Source organism: Gorilla gorilla, chromosome 3, assembly GCF_029281585.2.
Source record: "Gorilla gorilla gorilla isolate KB3781 chromosome 3, NHGRI_mGorGor1-v2.1_pri, whole genome shotgun sequence".
Classification (NCBI taxonomy): Eukaryota; Metazoa; Chordata; class Mammalia; order Primates; family Hominidae; genus Gorilla; species Gorilla gorilla.
The window spans coordinates 142,304,445-142,325,568 of record NC_073227.2 but is presented as its reverse complement, the minus strand read 5'-3'; the positions used below and the strand labels follow the sequence as shown (position 1 = coordinate 142,325,568).

General features: G+C 32.4%; 1 protein-coding gene across 13 annotated transcripts in view; it reads right to left on the bottom strand.

The window, feature by feature from the left end:
• BLTP1 (bridge-like lipid transfer protein family member 1) overlaps positions 1–21,124 on the bottom strand; it is a 215,442-nt gene that overhangs the window by 154,801 nt on the left and 39,517 nt on the right. For all 13 annotated transcript variants that reach the window (XM_055385628.1, XM_019025467.4, XM_055385634.2 and 10 more), the window contains 10 exons: positions 20,385–20,535; positions 16,342–16,498; positions 15,860–15,938; positions 13,683–13,774; positions 12,035–12,152; positions 5,860–6,015; positions 5,488–5,585; positions 3,790–3,968; positions 3,203–3,309; positions 2,032–2,240 (listed from right to left, as the gene is read on the bottom strand). In XM_055385628.1, the coding sequence (XP_055241603.1) occupies positions 2,032–2,240; positions 3,203–3,309; positions 3,790–3,968; positions 5,488–5,585; positions 5,860–6,015; positions 12,035–12,152; positions 13,683–13,774; positions 15,860–15,938; positions 16,342–16,498; positions 20,385–20,535 (1,346 nt within the window). The remainder of the gene's footprint in view (positions 1–2,031; positions 2,241–3,202; positions 3,310–3,789; positions 3,969–5,487; positions 5,586–5,859; positions 6,016–12,034; positions 12,153–13,682; positions 13,775–15,859; positions 15,939–16,341; positions 16,499–20,384; positions 20,536–21,124) is intronic.

The window sequence follows — 21,124 nt, the reverse complement described above, 5'->3', positions numbered from 1 at the left end:
TTACAAAGAGCTATGATTGCTCCACCGCACTCCAACCTGAATGACAAAGCAAGACCCTGTCTCTTAAAAACCGAAACCAAAACCAGAAACTCAAAGAATTGCATAAATTCCTTATAAAAGGAAGCATAGAGTTCATTGGGCTAGACAAAGTTTTTACCTGTCATGTCTTTGATATATATTTAGTAAACATGTCAAAATTTAAAATTTTACAATTTGCTTTAATAGACGTTTTATACAACTTCTAAGCTAATAAGATGAATGTCATCACTAATATAACATTTAGGGCAAGACAAACTTTTGAAACTACCAAAAAGTTGCTTTAAAGCCTTTAATGCACAAAAGTCTGTATGAAAACAATAACCTATCAGCAATGGCTACATCTGCAGAGAACTTATAAACAAGTCTAAAATGAAAGCATATATTTATTTCGCTGTATTCTGTTTTGTTAGAGTCCTCTTATTTTTGGTGAATATGTATTACTATCAGTTTTTTTTTTGATAAAAACAAATTGAGGTTCCATGTGTACATAGTCACACAAAAACGAAAGTTAATACCACTCTAGCAGTATTCAAAAACTGATACTGTATCACTATGACTACCTTCACCCACTAATTAAATCATTACTTATATTTAAGTAAAATACAATGCAGCCTCTTCAGGAAGACTATAGCTTGAAAATTACCTTTTAAATCCTTTATAGTTATTCACATGCAATCCCAAGAAAGTAAGACATTGGGAGACATATTTGACATACATTTTGGGTCAAACGATGGTCACAAGAAGGAAGAAAAGTGTGTATGTAATCAACAGAAACTCTAGGTATCTACAAATATTAACCATATTTTCCCTTGCATCTTTTATACTAAGTTACAACATCTGATGATTTATGGTAGTTTTTCATAAATACAATATAATAACTCAAATATTGAGATGCTATATACCTTCAAAACCCAGTTCAGCCAGCACTTCCTGCAGACAGCCTTTACTAACAAACCTTGATTGTGCTTCCCTGTCCAACCCTAAACATCCTACTCCCTCTCTCCAGAATTAATTACTCTTATCACTGTACATTACAGGATTCCTTGTCAGCTAGGTATTCAATATCCAAAGTGAATCTGCCGATCCTGTAAAAATGCAAAATTTCTTAAGTTGTTGAACGTGATGTTGGATAACTCCTCTAATCACAGGCAAAGGTGATAAGTAAGGATCAGGAAGGATTATAGTAGTTACCATAAAGATTAAATCAGTAAGAATTGTTGATAATCTGTTGGGGACATTTAAAACATGATTTGAACATCAAAAGAATAAGAGTGATCTCCAGAAAACTGATGAACTCCTCAAATATTTATCCAAAAATAGACTCTCTTCATAATCATTCTACAGAGATCAACTTTAAAGTGCTGTCATACTGTGCAATTACCCAATTTCAGTGGAAAAAATTATACCAAAATGAGTCAACACTTGTTCTTTGTTCTAAGAATTAGTGCATATTTATTTAGAACCTAAGTTTGATATACTCTGAAATAAACTTATTTTCATATATTTGCTTCAGTTTTTCAAATAAAGCACCAAGCAAATATTTGTTCATTATTTATCATAAAACGTTGTCACTTATTTTTAATGGATTCACTTGAAGTAGTCTTTTCCATTACCAATTATTCTCAGATATATGTAGTACTTCTATTGCTACATTACTTACAATGTGTTAAAATTTGTCCATATATCTGTCTATCCTAGCTATCCCTCTAGCTTACCTCCCTGAGAACAGATGCTACATCATCTCTATCTATAGCAACTAGCACCATTCCTAGAACATACTAAATGCACAAAAGAATGCTGAACTGAGGAGTACTATTTTTAATAAATAATTTTGTAATTGAGTCTAGCACCCCAAGTCCAGTCAACATATCTGGCATATCCTCAACACTTTAAATAATCCAATTGGCTATTTCAAACAGTCTCAATTTTCAATTAAATTTTAATTGCTTTGTCTATATTTAAAAGTATGTAAGTTGTTTTTAAGAATCATACCTTTATACACAAAAAGGCATTTAGTAGAGGTCCATAAAGAGTTATCTGAGAATCTGGAGAAAGTTCCATTTCTACATGAAGTTTATCAGGTGGAAGTTCTGAGGGATCAATAGGTGGGCGTGAAGAAGTAGAGGGAGAAGAAACAACTCTGTCTGATGTCTTCTGGGATGGCCTTAATACAGATAGCATTGTCTCTTCCATTTCTGATACTGTAATAAATTAAGAAAAAAAAGACTAATGTTTGAGGGGTGGGGGACAAAAGACTTCTTGGAAGATCTTCAAGGAAATATTCACTAAGAAATTTTACTTTGCAAATATGACATCAACTAATCTTTACATAATGTATATATAATGAAAACAGACCTAAAAGACCAATAATTAAGAGAGCAAATAAAGAATAAATCATTGAAATATGAGAGAAATACATAAATCAGCCTGCAGAGAATCAATGAAAACTTTCTGTTAACATAAACAACATTCTTATTGAGTCCCTGCAATACAAATTTGGGTCACATCAAGACCTTAACTATTCTTGGGCACTAACTACAAAATTTTTTCATATAAATAGCTATTTAAATACAGTGTGATGTTATTAAGCCACTATGAAACAACTATGAAAACTATCCTTTGAAACTTAACTCACTGGAAAAATACAAAGAAAGCATCATCATTTGGCTCTAATTCATTTTTGGACCTAGGTAATAAGGCAAATTACCTTCAGGAAACTATAAATCATATGAGAACTGTCAAAATGCATTAAAGAAACTAACATTTCACAAAATCATGCACCTTAAATATGCAGATTCACACATACCTTGTTTCATATTCAGGCTCTGCTGCTTCTAGCTTGGCAGACTTTGAGAATATTACTTACCTTTTCTGAGCACATTTCCTCAACTTTAAGATAAAAATAACGATAATATCTTTCTCACAGAGTTGTTATAAGGATTAAACATAATAGAAGATAATAGAAGCCAGAAAATTGCTTGGCCCAACATTTGATACAAAGTAAATGCTCAAAAGGTAGCTACAATTAATCTAAAATATGTAAGACTATATTTATACTATGTCACAAGAATAGATGCATTTCAATTTATTTGCTTCTTATTTTTCATGATTATCAATCATAATAGCAGCTGTATAAAAGCACAAATTATATAAAAACACTTACATGATTGTTTTAGCTGTTCATCTGCTTTTTGTGGATAAATTGGATGCCATGTATAATCAATCGTAAGCATGACACTTGGGACAGTACAGCATTCAACCCAACCAGACCTTTGAAGAGTAAAACAGACAGTTTCTAGTCAGATACTCATTCCTTTAATTGTACAGAGATACCAGTTGCAGATAATCAAATTTTATTATTATTTTTTGAAAGAAGAATTTCTCCACATATAAGCACAAAATACTTGTCACTAATTTTATTTTATTTTACTAATTGATTTGTTTTTTGAGATAGGGTCTTTGTTGCCCAAGCTGGAGTGCAGTGGTGCGATCTTAGCTCACTGCAACCTCTGCCTCCTGGGTTCAAGCCATTCCCCTACCTTAGCCTCCCAGGTAGCTAGGACTACAGGCATGCACCATGATGCCCAGCTAATTTTTGTATATTTAGTAGAGACAAGGTTTCACCATGTTGGCCAGGCTGGTCTCGAACTCCTGATCTCAGGTGATCCACCCATCTCGGCCTCCCAAAGTGCTGGGATTACAGGCGTGAGCCACTGTGCCTGGCCTGTGTCACTAATTTTACGTACTCACTTTTCCTGAGTAACGTTGCGCCATTTTGGTTTAACTGTTTTCTGGCCACTTTGACACTCAGCAGGAATACCAGTATCATGAATCATCTTATTTGGATGGCAATTTTTTACCAGCATAAATAAAGAATATTTACTAGGGTGGCAATCTGGTAGAAACAAATGAAGATCAACATCTTCTCCCTAAAAAATAATTATAATAAGCCAAAGTAATAAAATTAGTGCATAAATATGTTGGTTAATACTTACGGGCAAACCTGTCTACAACAATCTTGGAAATAAGTTTGAAAGAAAATAAACAAATTTTATTTATTTTTATTTTATTGTATTATTTATCTTTTTTTTTTTTTTAAATGGTCTCACTCTTTCACTGAGGTTGGAGTGAAGCCTTGAACTCCTGCACTCAAGTGATCCTCCCAAGTAGCTGGGACTAGAGGAATGTGCTGTTTTTTGTTTTTTTTTAGAGACAGGGTCTTGCTGTGTTGCCAAGGCTAGTCTCAAACTCCTGACCTCAAGCAACCATCTTGCCTCAGGCTCCCAAAGTGCTGTGATTACACGAGTGAGATAAACAAATTTGAATTGGCAGATTTTACATTCGACAGTCAGATAAATAACGAATAAGATTTTACATTGACTAAAACTAAATTTGAATTGAAAAACAACAAAATAATCAGGGAAAGAAACAGCATAGTTTCCAAACAGTGAAAAGAATGTCTTCCATGGGTATCCATAGATATTTTTTTTAAGTTCAGTTTTTAAAAAAACTTTTATAAGCTCAGGTGGACTATGTTCTATATTTTTATTAATTTTTAAAATAGTATTGTCTCATTTGATTCTAGTAAGTCTCGTTTCCTCAACTGGCTTTTAATAATTCAGAACTGGCAAATCAAAGGATCTTCATTTGGCTTTACTTTTTTCCTAATAGGACTTCTATTCTTTGTTCACCTTGATGACTAGTTTCTTAACAGGCAGCAAGGTAGAGTGGTTAAAAGAATGGAGCCCTAAGCTATACTGCCCAATAACTCTCTAGCTGTATGATGAGTTACAAAAGCTCTGTTCCTCACTTTCCTAATGTATAAATGCAGTTAATAATAATCTCAATAGGGTTGTTCTGAGAATTGAGTTACTACATAAAGCACATGGAATAGTGTCTATGTAGTACCCAGAAAATGTTTAATAGATGTTAGCTGTTTCTATATGTTGCTAATTTTACCAGTATAACCACTATTTAATACTACAAGTACTACTGGTTATCCATACCAAAAATGTTCCATAAAATTTTGAGCTTAGAAGTACATAAGAGCTGGCATTCAGATAAAAGGAAGAAAGCTACTGTGGTTACTCCTTGAATTCATGTTTACAATTAAGAATCAAATAAAGGGAAGTATAAAATTAGTTCATATGAATTAGTAAATATTAGAGCTAGAAGGGCTAACATACAGATTAGCCACAGAGATCAGAAATGAACTCTAAGAAAATAATCAACTTGAGATATTTTTAATTGCCCAATTTCTTAGATGCAGTTAACTACAAAAAGAAAACAACAGGAACTCTGTGACACTAAAGGTAGTAGACATTGGAGGAAAGCTAAAAATACCTTGAAGTTGCAACGGACTGGGGAGAAGAGAGTAAAGATAAGCTTTGGGAAATCAAATTTACTAATACACCTTGTGGAATAAATAATGCATTCAACTATACATACTCTTAAAGAGAACTTGGTATTACATGTAGCTGGAACAAAGTCCGTAAAAGGCAAAGAAAAATCAATGTTTAGTGTTTCTCCACAGGCTGCCAGATACACTACAAAAGAAAAAAAAAAAAAAAAGAAGAAAAAGTAAATTTACTTTTAACGTCCATTAAATTTCAATTATAAAATTGCCTAAAATGCACAACTAAACAAAATTAAGTTTTAGTCCAATACAAACTCTGAAACAGTCTTCTGAGAGTCTCACAAAGATAATGGGGGGAAATAACTTCTAGTACCTGTTAAAACTATCAAATCAATACTAATTTTCTTAGTTGGTATTTGCCTTAATGAGAGAAATACTTAACCTAATTTTTTTTAATGTCTTACCATTTTCCTGTTGTTTCGTAGAACAGTCGATCCAATTGTGTTGATTAGCAGCCCAAATCATTTCAAACTGATGAAACATGATTTTAAAATTCCACGTATATGGAACAAATGAAAAAATGTCTGGAGGACTGTCACTAGACCAGTCTTGAATTAAATCTAAAATTATTGGGGTAGTGAATAGAAATTGTAAAGTTAGTTGAAACTCAGAAAAGTAAAACACAGATTTTCTAACACCAGTCAAAAATGAATTTTTCTTTTGTGTAACTAAAAAAATTTTATACTGAAATATTTAAAAGGTGATTAGGATGTATTTAAATAATTTGACAGTAAACAGATGTTTACTTACTAATCACAGTTCCAAATAAGAGAAATTTTATATATTAATATATCTATTTTTAAGGAATTTTAGAAAATTAAAAAAAAATCACCTGCTATTCCACTACCCAAATAGCCAACATTGTGGATACAGTTTCTTCCAGTTATTTTTCTACATAGACTGACACTATCCTATATGCACATTTTTTATGTGTTGCTTCTTTCACTGAACTCAAATATTTTTCCGTGTTATTTCACATGTTTACATAAATTTTGCATAATAGCTCATTAATGAGATTTGTCAGGACCTACTTAACCATTTTTTATAGTTGGATATTTATACTCTTTCCAAATTTTTGTGTTATATATATTATCATGTACTATATATTTTTGTGAAAGATATTTTACATATTCAGGATTACTTGTCAGTATAGATTCTAGAAGTGGAATTGCTGGGTCAAAATTTAGGAATATTTTTCAAGACTATTATAAATTGCATTCGAAGAGAAGTGAGTCCATTTACACTCCTACCGGAAAGGTACGCTTGACTACCTATTTCACTGAACTTTCTCCTGCATTCTATTTCTTTCTATCATCTATCTGTTTTTTGTTTTGTTTTACTTGACATTTAATAACTGAAAAATGGTATCTCGCTTTCACTGAACTTCTTAACTACAAGCATGGCTGAACAGTTTTTCATGTTGTTTTATTCATTAAACAAATATCTACTGAGTGTCTACTGTGTCTTAGGCTCTGTTCTAGACTCTAGGACTACAATGGTGAATGAAACATAGACTTGACTTTCTTAGAATTATAATCAATCATATTTGTTCATTGCTGATTCACTGTATGTTTAAACTGCTTTTTAAAATTGTGTTCATATATTTTGTCTGTTTACCCTTTGGTACTTTAATTTTTTTTAATCCCAGTAAATAAAAGCTCTTTAAAGACATTAGCACTGATCTACCATCTACCATAGCAGTTTGTACAACTTTATCTTCTGGCCTCCACAATGTTTTACATGCATTGTACACTCCCAGCAATGTCTTTCAATAAAAGGGCTCCTCCTAGAGGTATCAAACTCATCTTTGTATACTCACAGTACATAACACAATACCATGTACATAAAATTAGAACGTGTGTGTGTGTGTGTGTGTGTATGTGACAGAGAGAGAGAGAGAGAAACAACTGGAAAAGGTATTATTATAGCACAGACTTTAGAGAGAGAGAGAGAGAGAGAGAGAGAGAGAGGGAAACAATTGGAAACAGTATTATTATAGCACAGACTTTGACACTAGAGAGAGAGAAGGGGGGAAACAATTGGAAACAGTATTATTATAGCACAGACTTTGACACTAGAGAGAGAGAGAGAGAGAGAGAGAGAGGGAAACAATTGGAAACAGTATTATTATAGCACAGACTTTGACACTGGGGGGGGGGGAACAATTGGAAACAGTATTATTATAGCACAGACTTTGACACTAGAGAGAGAGAGTGAGGGAAACAATTGGAAACAGTATTATTATAGCACAGACTTTGACATTAGACAGTCCTGGGTTTAAATTCTGACTTTATCATTTTACTAGCTGTGTAACCTTGAAAAAAGTGACTTAAATGTTATCAGTTTTCTCTTGTACAAAATAAGAACAACCTCACAGACTTATGATGAGAATTCAGATGATTTATGTAAAGTTTGAACAAAGTAACTGGCACAGGGTAAGCATTCCACAAATGGTAGCGTTTATTATTAAAGATATCCTAAGGAAAATTACAGGTAAAACTATGAAATATTTAAAGTAGTTTTCCTTGTATTTTAAAGGTGATATTTAAACAGAAAGAAGATTCAATAATGAACTCAGAGTAAATTTATCTTACATAATATCATATGAACCCATTTAAAATTTAGCTGCCACATACAGAAGCTAGCACAAATGTATTAGAAACTCTTGTCTTACTAAAATGGCAGAATAACATACTTAATGTCAAATGACAATCACAAATTAATATTAATGAGATATAGAGTTTTACTGCATCAACAATAAAAGGCATGTGGCTATTAACCTGTTCTATTAATAGACAACAGAAAATTCCAATTATCAAATTTACCTTAAATATATTTTTATTTAACAATCACAGTGATTCATCACACTTTACATAATCTATGCTTACCTCAAATCTTTTACTCCCACCTAACTAGGCTGACTCTATCCCTGCTTTCTAACTTTAGTCTTTAGCACAGCGTCTAACACTTGGGAAATGCCCAAAAATCATCTCCGGATATAACCAACTCTACAATATATATTCATCATTCATCAGACTGATTTTCTCACCTTTTTCACTCATTCACAGTTCAGCATTTTTGGTCAAACTAAATACTGTCTTTCATATCCTCTCCGCTAAGGAAAAACTAACCATCTTTATTGCCAACATAATACTACAGAGAAGGCAAACGGTCTGCAGTCTGAAAATTGTTCTTAAATGTCTTCCACCTCCTAGCCTCATAAGTCTGCCCAAGTCATGCAATGTTTCTATGCCTCAAGTTCCTCATTATTAACTCAGGGATAGTAATAACAGCTACCCTATTTTAGAGTTATGTGAAGATAATACAAGTGAACGTGCTTTGTAAATGGCAAAATACTATCATATTTTAGTTAATACTACTGAATTCATTTAAAAACACCATTTCAGACCTTAGTGTCTTTCCTTACTTTCTCTGATTACCTTCAGACAACAGTGATTTCCTCTGTACTCAGGTCTTACATGCATTTGTCAGCTTCACATTTCACACTTGCATTTCGCACTTGCACTCAATATACATAATGTCTGGTATTGTTTCATTTGTCTATGACTAGTACACATGCCAATGTACTTGAGACAAATAATACAAAACAAGAAATGCCCATAAGTGAGGGCAGAGATCATATTTAATGTTTGTTTTGAATCACTATTCATGTATGAGACTTACAATGTATATTGGTTGTATTGTATCTACTTTATACTTCTATTAGTCAAAAGATTGAGATACGATTGCTAGTGAAATAAACAAAAATTGAACTAAACAGAAATTCAGACTACTTATTTGAAGAAACTAGTATAATTTTATAAAGTTATTAGCCAAATTCTATTTTAACAAATCTTATTATTTTATTAACAACTAATGTGAAATGTTACAGCTATTAGTCTATTTCTAATAAATCGTGTTAGTTTTTTCTTTAATAACTAATTTAAAATTTCAACATATCATTTTATAATTAGTTTACCTACCAGTTTCTAGAACATCTTTACTGATAAATATTAAAAATTATGGTGACAAAATATTTTTACTAGGAGCATCAACAATTTTTAATATGCATCGTTATTAAACCAAAATCTGTTTCTCATTACCAGACAGTCTTATCAAATAATCTGATTAGAAAAAGGAAGCACTTTCCTGATGACTGCCTTACTCATTTGTACAATGAATTAAAAAGTTATGGCAAGCTAAATGTTACTCTGAAAAAACCCACCAACAACTCACTTTATCTTTGTTAGGCAAACACCCTATAAAACATCAATCAATTGGTATTAGAGCTTTGCAATGCCTAACTCCTTATCTTTCTTCTCCTCCTTATCAGAGTAAATCTAAGTTATTTTCATTATTCCCAGAAGAGGCTTCAGTTTCTGCTTTTGTTTTATAGCTTTCATTTCTGAGGCTCTATATTATATTTATCATAAAGCTATCTTTGTCCCACATTGAAATCTCTTAAGAACAATTTTATCTTATTAATAAATGGTATGAGAATGGCTGTTGAGGAACATTAGGCATTCCCTCACATCAGAGATAATTTCTTTTCTATAGAATTCCAACAATAGACAAAGCAATCCAAACACTATGACCAAGTAGGTTCACTCCAATACTAAACTAATATTATTCTCTAGTAGTCATCCTTTTTAGAGAATAAGTTTAAAAAGGACTCTACAGTTATTTGTTATGCTATATGTCTTTTAAAAACAATAGAATATGACCAATTGTTAGTTGTTAAATCTGTAAAACGGTGATTATGTTTACTTTTGTATTGATGTTTTTAAAAATTTCTCCAAACAAATTTTATAAAAAAAAAACCAAAAGAGTGAATTTCAATAGAGAAAGCATAAAAATTAGAGTTAGAGAAAGAAAATAATTTAAGGAAAATCAGTTGCAATTTAGGAAATGTGTACTTAGCTGTATCAATGTAACTAACACAATAGTGTAAATGAAAGTGCTACTACAAAATAATATTTTCAAATCATGAAGAATTTATATGTCTACTGCAGCTATTCTTAGTACTGCAAGAGTCTAAAGATGGGAGATGTCGGAAGAAAAGTAATGTGAAGGAGTAAATACTTGATGATAGGTATCTATTTTAAAAGATTAGTAAAGTTAAAAAATACAAAATCTTAAGTGAGAAGCAAAAGGCTAGTCAAAGAGGTAAGTAATGTAACAGATTCTTGAGCCAGACTACTTGAGTTAGAATTCAAGCTCAACCAAGTGTGACCCTGGACATATTGTTTTACCTCTCTGTAACTCATCTTCCTCATCTATAAAGTAAGGAAAATAATAATAATATTGATCCCTGAGAGTTATTGTGAGGATTCAATAATTTAATATGTGCAAACTGCTTAGGACAGAGCCAGACACATAATACACACTATAAGTTTTTAGCTATAATTTTTTTCATAAATTTGAACTGAGAAGTGTTTATTCAATGCTCTGCTTCACTAGCAAAAGCTTAACTTGCCAGGGACTTTCAAAATTTCTACTACTGGGACACTGGTTCAAGCCTTGGAGAAGTATGTAACTCCAGGAAAGCAGAAGCAGTCTATCTAGTCCCCAAGGCTCCCAGTCAAACCAGAAAAGAAATACGAAAGACTTGATTGAACATATTGCAATAAGAGGCATTTTAAAAGGTCAAAACTCTAGTAACAGCAAAATTAGGGTAGAAATTGTTATCCCTATTTCACAAACAAGGAAACTGAAGCTTAAACAGTGAAATCATTTACACAACATTATAGAGTAGTATTGTCAGGAGAGGACTACCTACATATGCCTTAAACACCACTATACCTCCAAATATCTAATAGTACTCAGCATCGATGAGATGCTTGTATAAAACAACTGTTGCACAAATGGATGGATGGATGGATAAATGTAGCAAGCAGTCAAGCAAAGATTACGTTTCTGTGGAACAGCCAACTGACCCTGGCAAATTAGACCAACTTTATGGGGCTAAACTTTTTAGAAGAAGACTCAATAAATGCCACTTATTTTAATGTAGTAATATTTATGCTATTCATAGACCAACAATATGTGTTCTTATAGTTACAAAATATGCAAAGCTATCAATATATGCTGCAAGAAATAAAGGAATGTTTCTTCCAACTAGTGACAGCACCAACTCAATTATCCATGCCAACAGAAAAGATTAAATAAGGGCTCCAAGTATAAAAATAACATTTAGCTATTTGCATATACTGTTGTGTATTATAATTATTAAAACAAAATAATGAAGCCATGCTGATGCCTAATTTGGGAAGAGAGAGAAATTGATTCATCATCTCCATCCTACCCTCCAACTAGACTGATACAAAGCAGCAGCCTAAATTGAGTTCTTTCATTTCCTTCTAAGCTCAATTTGGGGTTTATATTTTCCTTGTTTAGGTTAGAAAAGAATGCAAAATGTCTATATTTAAATTTTCTCTTTCACATTTTCAGCCCAAAATGAAATGTTGAAGAAAATATGAATCATATCATATCCCTATGTAATTTGAAAGTAAAACTTATCAAATGTAAACAAGTTCACTGTGATAAATCTCACTGTATTTATATCTATTAGAAAATTACCTGTAAAGAAGTTTTTCTGTGCAAAGATGAAGTGGTAAGTGGCTTTATAAACCTCTAATTCACACTGCCATGTCTGCGGCATGTTCCATATTCGGGGGTAGCTGGCATTGATGTGGAACTGCAAAACAAATGTTAGGTAAAAGTAATTAAGGCTTAAAATGTGACACTGTGAACAGCATTAGAAATGAAGTTACACACACTAGTGAGTAATTAAAACTTATTTTCCTACTGAGCTGAACAGAAGGTCCCTTTGAGACTTTAATATTGCTGTGGCTGAAGGTCAATATCCATGGCTACATCTAGCTCCTTGAAATATTAAGTCAAGATGTGGTCAAAAAACTTTCAAAACAACAAATCAGGCTACAGTGTTGATACTGCACTCCAGATAATCCAATGGGGTAACAACCGACATCCCTAATTTCTCCTTAAGCCTAATCTGTTAAGTGACAGGCTCAGTGTGAAGGAAGATAGAGTGTGATGCGTACTGTCACACAAAGTAACATTAGTATTTCTGCAGTTTGGCATTTCTTTTTTTGTTTGTTTTTGTTTTGAGACGGAGTCTCACTCTATTGCCCAAGCTGGAGTGCAGTGACACATCTCGCCTCACTGCAACCTCCGCCTCCCAGCTTCAAGCAATTCTTGTGCCTCAGCCTCCAGAGTAGCTGGGATTACAGGCGTGCGCGCCATCACACCTGGCTAATTTTTGTATTTTTAGTAGAGGCAGGGTTTCACCATATTGGTCAGGCTGGTCTCGAACTCCTGACCTCAAGTGATCTGCCTGCCTCAGCCTCCCAAAGTGCTGGGATTACAGGTGTGAGTCACCACACCCTGCGCAGTTTGGCATTTCTGCAAACGGAAAAGCTGCCTACCTAGGAAGAGCATTGTCACACAGCACTATTTATCAGCAATAGATGAAGAATTCATTAAAATACTGAATATGCCAGTTTAAGGTATATTTATGGTATTTTATATATTCCTGTTAATTGCAGAATTTTTCTCTTAATTTACATATGTCATATGTAAAATGTTTAAGACATATGAAAGAATCTCTGAATATTAACCATTTTACATAGCAGCTTTTGTTATTGTTAGTGTTGTTGTCCCTGATAGTAATAATAATAATAATCTGCTTGATTAATGAGTCCCCAATCAGCAATTTTAATCATGGGCATTTACATATTGTTTCTCTTTATAATATGAAACAATCCAGGGTATCAACAAGATTTTCTTCATTTTACCTTACTCATCAAGTAAAAGGCACAATAAATTACATTATTTAAACCCTGGGAAAGAAATCCAGCGGGGCTAGAAAACATATATTAAAGAATTATCTTACTTAGAACTTAGAAGAGATTTAGTCCAGCCACACAATGTACTTTAAAAACAATATTCTAACAACTTCTCATATTTTTCAGGCCAAAAACACATATCATTGCCTTTTATTCACCTCCCTCATACTAGAAGGAGAGCAACAGAGAGATGCCAACAGGAGTCCATAGCACTGGGAATCCACTCCTCTTCCCTAGCTGTTCTTGAACTAGAAGATGGACCATTTGATGATTTCCTGGTTACTTAAACTTAATATAAGAAAATGAAAATCAATTGTTTTTCATACAAGTATGTATATCATCATGTACTACAGACTTACTGCTAACATTTCTGCTTCTAAAAGGGTCCGATATTGCATGCTGGTAGTGGCATCCACATGTAGGAGTTGTCCCTTAATAGCAGGAGTGTAACCTAATAATAAAAACATAAAAACTAAGAACCAGGAAAACAATTACAAAATGAAACATCTTTGGACTAGAACCAACTCCTACCACCACTCAAAGAAGGAATCCTTGAAAAATGGTAGTCACTATTTAAACACACCTCAGTGACAGGGAGCTTGCTAACTTAATAGGTGATCCTTCTCATGTTCTAAAGGAACAAAGTTCCAACTCCATATAATATCTATTCTGATTTTACTTTCCTTTGTAGTTTGCAAAACTACAAGTCTATTCTTTAAACAGTAGTTTTCAGTTACAGAACACAACTCCTTTTCTTCTTCCACTGACTCAAGGGTACATATTTTCATCATTTTCAACTACTCCTTATATAATGACGGTTACTAAGTAACAGCTATTCCCCTCATGTAATGACAGTTTCTCAGCAATATAGTCCATTCTCAACAAAAGCTGAATAGTTTAGAGTATTGTATTTCCTTTCTTAAAGAAATCTCTTCCTATGAACACTACTTCTGTGGTGGTCACTATTATATGGCTAGTTCCACATGCATCCTGCATTCTGCTCTGGGCTTTTTTTCTTTTTTTAAATACCTGAATCTCTAAAAAGTTTTGTTATATATTGTTCTTGCCTGACACCTAAGTCCATTTTCTCTTTGCCAGTTGTCTTAAAAGCTACCTAACCTCTATACCCAAAACCTGACTGGGCTTTCCTTAGACCCTTAACTCAAGAGTTCCACAACAAGTATGCTGTGGTACTTGCCACACATTTATAATAGATATACTCAAGATATTGACTCCTCAGTCCTCAGGTGACTCCTTTACTCCAGTGTACCAGTATTTGTATAATACTGCATAAAACAGTAAAAATACTATTTCCTATGTGTATCATAAGTTGTGAAAAGGCAGAAGCACTTCCTTAACTGAAACATTATCAATTGTGTAAAACTCTCAACTGCCTTTATACCCCATCATACACCTGTAAAAGATGTATGGCTTTTCTAAAAGATGCTTTTGGCTTTTCTAAAAGATGCTTCTTTCCAACTGCGTACTCTGAATTAGCACTCCTAGAGAATCTCAAACATTTCCTTCAAGCCTTAGTAAGATTGTATTTTTAACACTAGATAAGGGTTAGTTATTCACTAAAATAGCCTCAGAGTTATGGGAAAAAGATACACTATGCCATTCACAGTCACTTTTTCAATTGATTATCTAAGCAGGCAGGCCTGAATGCTACCACTTTACATAAACTAATGAACGTAGTCAACCCTCTGCCTGCTTTCCTCTTACAGCACCAAAATAAGTGACAGAACCAAGAAACAAGAGCTAAGAATTACATAAAAATGAATTATACTTAGCAACAGAAACACTAATGATGATTGATTTTAAATGTGGGTAAGTTGCTACTCTTTACTCTCAAGAAAGAAAATAAAGCAGAATTTCATCTTAACTGCTCTCAATTACAAGGCAAAATGAAGTTATAACAATTTGATAAATTTAACAAAAAGTATTTATTCATGTTATTAACTGTGTCAGTCCCCATATTTCAAGTGCATGATCAACTTAGATCATCTCAGCTCAGATGAAACTAAAGCTGTGAGGACACACTTTAACATTTTTAACATGAAATGTTTATTAAAGTTATGCCACTCAAAGTACCCAGCTTACTCCCTGACGAAATCTACTAATAATATAACCTAAAACAAAGCCTTGCAGTCATCCAATCAATTACTGCCCAAATGTCTGGTACAGGGTTCAGCACTGAGAATACACTAAAGAAAAAAAAACAGCACCTGCTCTCATAGTGCAACAGTCTAACTGGAAAACTATGCATTAAGTAAATTATGCTCAGTTCTACAAAAGAAATGTATACGTTATAATAAAAGCATATAAGACTGAACTTGATTAGAAAAGGTTTCCCTTTTCTCTAAATGCTCAATTATATAATATTTCCCTTTAATGAGTATAGGCACATCAAAATATAATTAAAAAACTGAAAAAGAAAACCTTATTAATGTTAGTCTAAGACGATTAACAAACTTTATTATTTATAATTATTTCTCTAATTATTTAAAAAAGAAAAGTAACAGTTGCAGCTTACCATTTTCTTCAACTGTCATTGGAATATTAATTTCTAAATATGAGCCAGCTCCTACATTTACATGTACAGCATTTGTTTCCTACCAAAAGAAAAAATTAATTCATATAAAACATTAATTATAATTATTCTCCCATCTTTACTTTTCAGTTATTATTACAGAAGAAATTATTGATGTGAAGTAAGTATTACAAGTTCCTAAGAACAAAAGTTCAAATTTTTACCAAAAATACACTAAAACAATTTAGCCAGATATAAAGGAGAAAATGAGCCAGAATATAGCATGAAGGTCTATTACTATTAATTTCTTCCCATTATTTGACATTTAGTAAAATTATGATGATAGTAAAATACATAAAATTATTTGAAGGGAAAACAGCTCTTATAAATTAATCCAAGTATGGGACTAGTCACCAGGAAAAAACTCTGAAAAATAATGTCAAAATTTTAAATACTATTTTCTACTATATTATTATAATAATTACCCTATTTTTGGTAAAGAGCAAATCAATTGTAGCATCTGCAATAATATTCATTCGTAATTCAAAAGCAAGGATCTGTCTTGGTCTCCCAGGCTGTGCAATTTCAGAAACTTTCAGAACTTGATAGTCAGGTGGAAAGAAAAACTTCCACAAACAATCTCTACATTAAGGAGGTAGAAAGAATAATGACATGTTATTCAAACAAAATTACTTCTGATAAAGGAACATAATCAATATTCTAATTTTTTATCATTGCTATCACATTTAGCAATTAGACAATTAGACTGCTTTCTGCAGTATTTAACACTTCCAGAGATCAATGAGCCTTGATTACTCAATAGATATACTATTATCAAATGAGACACAAGAGAAAATTTGCACTATTCAAGAGTACTACGACAAACTAAAGACTCTCTACAAGTATATAAATTGCCCAAATGGCAAACAAAGAACTGACAGAGGATAGCTTAATTAAAATCATCATTCCAACCTGGACAAGTTACTCAATCTTCCCCAGAAAATTTGAGCTGCTTCCTCTTCTGTAACACAGGAATAATATACCTTGTCTCATACAAAGGCTCGGAGGTTTAAATGGTAAGATACATGGAAAACACTTAGCAGTGTATGGCACATGGAAGAATTGGCTATTTCTATTAGTTTCATAATAACTTTAAATCAATATTATATCATTAAAAGGCTAAAGAGCAATAGATTTCTAAAAGGTAAATAGGTATTTGGAGGCTAAAGTACTAATGTTTTTGCCTCCCCTTATCATTTGACAAAAATGAAAGAGCCCAAGAAATTTTCAATTCAGAGTCTTCTACATGAGCTAACATTAGTATTGTATAATGTTACTCATACATTCAAAGAAGGTGCCAGTCTATGGCTTTAAAACAGGAAGGGTTGAGTCAGCAGTGACAGAAAATGCTACCTAGAATAAATTAAGACTGGGAAAAATTAGATGAACCAGACAAAATCTGTACACTAAGTCTCACAGACTTTAACTTGCTACCGTTAAATTAAAATATATGAAAGGAAAATAAAGTTCTGCAAATGTTTTAAGACACATAAATATAGAAAATTAAGAATATTAAGGATAGAGAATCCATTAGATGATCATTGACTACAAGGTGGGTAGATAGGAGGACATAATGAGAAGGGCAGTAGACCTGAAGGGCTGGTTTGAACCTCAGCACTTCCCCATTTTCGCACAAGTTTAATGAGTTCATTACATCTGTCCTATGAATCTCACTGAGTTATAAGGATCAAGTCGGAAAATACTAATGAAAGTACTTTAAGTGAAAGCAATAAAAAAAAAATGCCAGACAATGTTAGGAAGGTTTGTATTATTATAATCATCATCTGAAGATTAAGTTTCATTGTAAAACAGTTTGTATTTCAACTCTGTCATGAAAATTCATAAAAAGAAAACATGAAGTAAAAACTGAATAATATCTTAAATATTCAGACAATCATGTAAAGGTAGTAGAACTGACACCAAAATCTAGAAACTAAAATCATGTTATGATTATAAAATCTATAGGCTAAAACCATGCTATTTCAAAAGTCAGTAACTCCTCACAATGCTGAGTGAATTATCCAACAGCAAAACAGCTGAGATTTCTTTCTGTATGCCTTATGTTAATAGACGGCTGCTAAGAAAACTGTCCTTACTATTCATTACTGATTACAGTTCATATTTGTGCAGAAACTCAATACAGGGAAGGAGAAGAGGAAATGGCTGCATAAGACCTTTTGAACATGTAATTGAGGAGACAAATATTGCTCACATTAGTGAATTTAATATATGTGAAAAATAGACTTTTTTTTTCTTTTTTAAATAAACCTGAGTGTTTTTTTAAAGTCCGGGTTAGAAATGCATTGCTCTTCTCTCCTGGCAGTGGAAAACTCTACTGAAAGGAGTGGTTAAAGCAAATTTCTATCTTCAGTGTCATTTCTCTATTGCATTTTAGTTTGGGTTTTTGTGTAAATATACCCTAAAACTTATGAAAAATACATAATGAAATTAAATACAGTTTAAGAAGAATCACACTTTATTTAAAGTGCTAAAAAATGCAAACACACTTCATGGCCCTATGTTAAAGCATTATTTTCATTTTTTCTTCGCAAACAATACATAACTGTTCTGCCAACCTAATAAAATAAACCTTTCTTGAGATTTCTCAATATAGTTTAAATAGATGTAGCTCTATTACTTAATGAAATGTAAAATCTCTCATTTTCAACTATATGCTGTATGTCAAATATAGCATGACTTATAGGAAAAATTTTACCAGAACAGGAAAATTTAAATCCAATAATGTGAAAAGTATTTTCTAACGTGAAATTTTATGCTCTGCTTACTTTCAAGTTTAACAAATGACCTAATGCAGAACTTAATGAAGTATTGTTTTAGCATAATGCAAGAATTTTCAAATAACGAGCTTATTCATTTACCACATAATTGTTAGTTAGCTACTTAATGAGGCAGGTATTCCTATATACTACAGATAACAAGATTAATAGAATATACTGTTCGGTATATTATACCTCAACCAGCCTTCTTAGAATATACTACTTGACAAAATATATAATTCTAATAATGCTAGCTAGATGGCACTTTTTAAAAAAGCATTTAAAAAGTCAATACATCAAGTTAGTATCAGCACTCTTTCACTAATCTATCAATGGCCCCATAATATCTGCTCAAGTGGATGACTTGGCTTGTATTTCTCTATTCAAAAAAGCTAGTTCATGAATAGAAAAACTAAACTAATTTTAAGAAATGTCTAATTTTGTACATAAAAACTTAGATGCTCCCTCATATTTAATGGTAAATGTCCCCTTTGTTTAAAATTCTTCAAGAAGTAGAAAAATGTTCATAATATATTAAAAATTAAAAATACTTTAAAATAAAATGACATTATAAAATCTATACCTCTTAACCACTATAGACTATAACTATAGGACAATTCTCCACTATCCTCATGCATTTATAAAACTCTTCCCTTGCCTCAATGATTCACCCTCCTCTTCTTTCCCTGGCTAACTCTCAATAATCTTTCAAAACTTAATTTACACGTTACCTCAACCAAACAGCCTTCTTCTCTCCCCTAATCTTTAATATAAATTATATACTATATACTAGGAATACCAAGTAACCTAAAAATTCATACGTTGAAGTCCTAACCCCTAAAATTCATATGATGAAGTCCTAACCCCCAGTACCTCAGAATGTGACTATATTTGGAGATGGGGTCTTCAGAAGGGTAATTAAGTTAAAATGAAGTCATTAGGGTATGCTGTCCTAATCCAATATGACTGGATAGTATGATCTGGACACAGAGGTACACAAGGGAAAGACCACACGAAGACACTGGAAAACAACAGCCATCTACAAGTCAAGGAGAGAGGCCTAGATCACATCCTTCTCTCATAGCCCTCAGAAGGAACCAATCATGCCACCACCTTGTTGGAGGACTCTTAGACTCTAGAATTGTGAGAAAATACATTTCTGTTGCTTAAGCCACATTATCTGTGATGCTTTATTAAGGCAGCCCTAGCAAACTAGTAGAGTACTTTTCTAAGTTCTTCATCAAGACCCTTTACTTACCTTTATTATAGCACCTAATATTAGTCTTTTGGTTCTTTCTTCCCCACTAAAACTGGAAGATATATGTCTTTTATTTCTGAATTCCCATAGTCCCAACAATATCTGGCATACAGTAGGGGATCAATGAAGAAATCGTTGTTGATTAAATCCAAAAGAAAAAAAAATGAACCAATAAATATGCTCCTCATTCTAATCAATCTAATTCTAATCAATCAGAATTAGATACTAAGTCTAATCGATCAGCTCCACCTTTGGAATGAACTTGCTTGTGGACAAGCCACAAGCAAGTTATTATTTGGATCAAAATGTTTAGTGATATCTTCCTCTGCCATAATAAAATAGTTTATAAAAATTTTAAGCTAGTTTTTATTTAAAATTATATACATCTAAATACATCTAAAAAACTTATTAGAAATATAACATACTCAAGTACCTCTGCCTATCGGCCCATGGTCCATAATTAAAATCTGTTCCTTTACCACAAACTATATCCAGTCCCCAACATGGAGGCAAGTCTTGTAATTTGCAATCCTCACTGCTCATTTCTCCTTCAATATTTTCTTCTGTTTCTTCCGGAACAAGTCCTATATTCCAGAACATACAATATAAAGGCAGTTATTTAAAATGGCCATTAAAAAGTTTCCTTAGATCAGCAGTTCCAACATTTTTTGGTCTCAGGAAACCTTTACACTCTTAAAAATTATTGAGAACCTAAAAGAGGTTGTTCTCATATTGTATTATGTCTATCAAGAATTACTATGTTCAAAATTAAAATTTAGCAATTTTAAAAAATATTTTAAAAATAAACTCATGTTGACATAAAATATTTAATGTAATTAAATATAACATGTAATATAAATATAAAATTAAATGAAATTTTAATCTCACTTTTAATGAAGAATAACTATATTTTCTAAAACAAAATAAGTATAAGAGGTTTTTTGGGCAAATCTCTAATGTCTAGCTTAATAGAAAACAGGTGGATTCTCACAGCTGTTTCGGCATTCAATCTGTTACTGAAGGATTTGGAAAAGATCTGGCCTCGTAAAGATATGTAGATAGAAAAGGGAGGAGTATTTTAATAGCTTTTTCAGATAATTTTTAATACTCTTCTTTGATACTACCCCAAAATTCAACAAATGGAAATTTCTTAAAGGTTAATTGCAATGTGGA